At 44.4% G+C, this 3,529-nt stretch overlaps 1 protein-coding gene across 11 annotated transcripts in view; it reads left to right on the forward strand.

Annotated features, from left to right (window-relative positions):
- LOC122711324 (zinc finger protein 853-like) overlaps positions 1-1,796 on the forward strand; it is a 63,679-nt gene extending 61,883 nt beyond the window's left edge. For all 11 annotated transcript variants that reach the window (XM_043929993.1, XM_043929994.1, XM_043930002.1 and 8 more), the window contains one exon: positions 131-1,796. In XM_043929993.1, the coding sequence (XP_043785928.1) occupies positions 131-252 (122 nt within the window). In that variant the 3' untranslated portion in view covers positions 253-1,796. The remainder of the gene's footprint in view (positions 1-130) is intronic.
- The last annotated feature ends 1,733 nt before the right edge of the window (positions 1,797-3,529 follow it).

Below are 3,529 nucleotides of genomic sequence, written 5' to 3' on the forward strand. Positions count from 1 at the left end.
TTATTATTGTTATGTTATTGTTATTGATTGTCGTTCGTTGGACGAAGCGAACCCTTCGAAGCAGGAGAGAAGTGGGAGAGAGGAGAAAAGATTGGGTAACGATTTGATAAAGATTTTCACGATTTCGCAGGGGAAGCGTTGCGATTGCAAGAGCAACGATTGGAACAAGCCTTGAGGCTTCACGGTGATCCTCGGGCCTTGAGTTTCACTCTCCAGCACGTGGTCAATCAGCAGAACAATCAGCAACCATGAAAATTCAGTTACTACTGAGACGAGTGGACCCCTTGGACGTCGGATCAGACGGGCCTGCAGCAAGTCGAACGACTGAATCAGCAACCTCTTCAAGGGGTTGAACGTCAGTTGGCGCTCAACGAGCAACAACAGCAGCAAGGCTCGTCCGGCATCGGTCTTCACCACCATCATCAACAGCAGCAGCAGCAGCAGCAGCAGCATCAACACCAGCATCAACATCAGCAACAACAACATCATCAACAACAGCAGCAGCAGCAGCAGCAGCAGCAGCATCATCCTGAAGATCGTGGCGTGAAGAGGAAGGCCGACGATATGATCGGTAACTCTGACAACGTGTAAAGAACGACGTACAACTCGACGTGAAGAGAAAAGAAACGCGCGTTTGCGCGCGTTTTTCTTCCATCGTCGATTCTACGTCGATTCTACGTGAACACGCGAGGCCGAGAATAAGAAAAAAGGCGTTCAAGTGTGGTCATCCGCGAAATTATTTCCGTCTCAGCAGTAGTAAACGAAATTATTATTATTATTGTATATTCCATATACACACGAGGAACCCGGTGATCCTGAAAAATCGGGCCGATTTCCACCCGATTTTCGACCTCGGGGAGAATTAATAATATCCTATTTCCGCTCGCGGCCCTCCTCGTGGGGCCGCGAAACGCGACCGGTGAAACGCTTCTCTCCGACAAAGACAGAGTGAGAATCTTAAGGGGGGGGGAGGAGAGAAGGTTAACGGTCGATAAATACGTATCTAGATATCCGTTACACGGTGCGTGAGGACGGCAACCAGCGGCCAATGGTCTTTCTTCTTTCTCAGCAACGCGCGAAAAATCTCAAAATTCGCGCGGATCACGTTGTTCCTACTTACTTCTTACGGTCCTGGATCCTAGAGTTCCTAGAACGACGACGCTCGCCGCAACACGGGAAGGGGGGGGAATCTCCTCGATCGTCCCTCCCCGACTCGGCCCCTCGAGGGGGAGGGGGAGGGGGACGATCCAGGAGGGATCCTCTCTCCCCGTTTTCTCGAGCGAATAATCATTGTTCTCGTTGAGTCGCTCTTCTCTCAGAATTCGCAGGACTCATTGGTCGCGCTGGTCGCCCGGAATCACCCCTGAAACGTGCCATAATTAATAATCCGAACGAATGAAACGAAAGAGAGAGAAAGGAAGGAAGGAAGGAAGGAAGGAAGGAAAAGAAAAGAAAAAGAAAAGAAACTTCTGAACGCGACTTCCGAGAATCACTCCCCCCCTCCCTCCCTCCCCCCGGTGAGGTGAAATTGAAAAAAAAAATCCGCCGGGAAAATTGAAGGAAGGGGAGGGGGAGGAGGGTCGATCTCGGACAGGGCGCGGGCACTACGATGGGTTTTTTTTAGTACAAGAGCCGAAACAAAAACACTTAGACTCTGTCCTAGAGAGACAAGGCAAAGCCTAGGTCTAAAGGGATCAACAGGTCTAAGGCCACCGAGAGCGACAAGCGCCGATATCAGATCCCGACGATTCGGGCTTGATCTCTCTAGGCTCAAAAAAAAAAAAAACAAAACTAAACTATAACTAAACTATACGATAAACTATACGATAAATACCTAGAAGCCACTTTAAGGTAACCCTTAATTCTTAGCTCCCGTAACGTTTAAGAAAGGAAGAGGAAGGATGATGGAAGAAGGAAGGTTAGATGGGATAGAGGCACGCGTCTCCTTGATATGTGCGGATAAACGAGGTTAAGGTGGATCGATTATAATTTCCTCGGTACGTCGTCCATTGGTAAAACGCGCGCGTACAACAAAATTATTTACGCATCCCCTTCCCCGTTTAACGGACGCAAGAAAAACGCGCAACAACAAAATGGGGAAAAAAGAAAGGAGAAGAAAGGAGAAGAAGGAGAATGAATATAAAATGACGGACGGTCTGGATTCGCGATCGCAGCGGCCCGACGACGACCACGGACGTGCGGCCACTCGTCGTTGGCCGCCGATCGATTTACGTGATTTAGTGTTGTATGTGTACACGCACACAGAGAGAGAGAGAGAGAGAGAGAGAAAGAAAGAGAGAGAGAGAGAGAGAAGAGGAGATGATGAGAAGGAGGATGATGATGATGATGATGATGATCATTACGACGAGAAAGAAAGAGAGAAAAAACTACACCAAACCACGTACACACATATACATACACACGCATATACACACGCGGAAATCCTTGTTACACGTATATACACTTGTACACACGTACACACTCGTATACTATATAATATAAAAAAAAAAAACACGCGAAGAATCTACTCCACGTAAGGATATATATATATATATAAAAGAAAAAAAAATGCGCGCAAACATGTGCTGGCCGGCAGCACGAGAACTATTAGCTCGTAAGCGAAACAAACAAAATATAATTATTAACACAAACAGTTATATTATATATATTATATATACATACAGAGAGTCTGGAGCGTATGATGGATTATTATTATTATTATTATTATTATTATTATTATTATTATTATTATAAATGAGAAAAGAGGGAGAGGAAAGAAAAGGGGGAAAAAAAAAAAAAAGATAAATCGAGGGACGGAGGGCGAGGAGGAGAATTTGCCGCCCTCCTCCGTCCCCGCCGTTTGTACCGCGTGCACACAATTTTCAAAGAAATATATAATATAATCGTCGTAGAGTGTGCGCGAGCATTTTTCGTGGGGAAAAAAAAAGAAAATAATAATAATAATTATGAAAATAAATAAATAAATAGAGGAAATAAATAGAGGAAAAAGAAAAAAAGAAGACACACACGCCAGAGAAATGATCGAGTAGAGGAGAAGAAAGAAAGAGAGAAAGAGGAAAATGAAAATAAAATAAAAAAATGAGATGAAAAATGAGATGAAGAGGAAAAAAGAGAGAGAGAGAGAGAGAGAGAGAGAAAGGGAGAGAGAGAGCGAGAGAGAAAGAGAGAGAGAGAAAGAAAAATAAAAAACTAAATGCTAAATATTATATATATTATATATATATATATAAATATTATAAATAATAAATATAGCGTCTATGAGACTAGGTTAAATTAGGCGAAAGAGGAAAAAAAAAAAAAATCGAATGAATGCGGAGCGCGTACCCGGCCAGTGGTACACGCACGTTCCCGAGCAACGACGATCGAGGGTCGAATGAAAGGAGACGCGTAAGAGAATCCGAGAGAGAGAGAGAGAGAGCGAGAGAGAGAGAGAGAGAGAGAGAGAGAGGAGGGGCAGAATGCAGGAGAGAAAGGAGACGAGAGAAAGAGAAGGAGAGAAAGGAGATTT

Source organism: Apis laboriosa, unplaced genomic scaffold (assembly GCF_014066325.1).
Source record: "Apis laboriosa isolate Shangri-la unplaced genomic scaffold, ASM1406632v1 scaffold16_cov148, whole genome shotgun sequence".
Classification (NCBI taxonomy): domain Eukaryota; kingdom Metazoa; phylum Arthropoda; class Insecta; order Hymenoptera; family Apidae; genus Apis; species Apis laboriosa.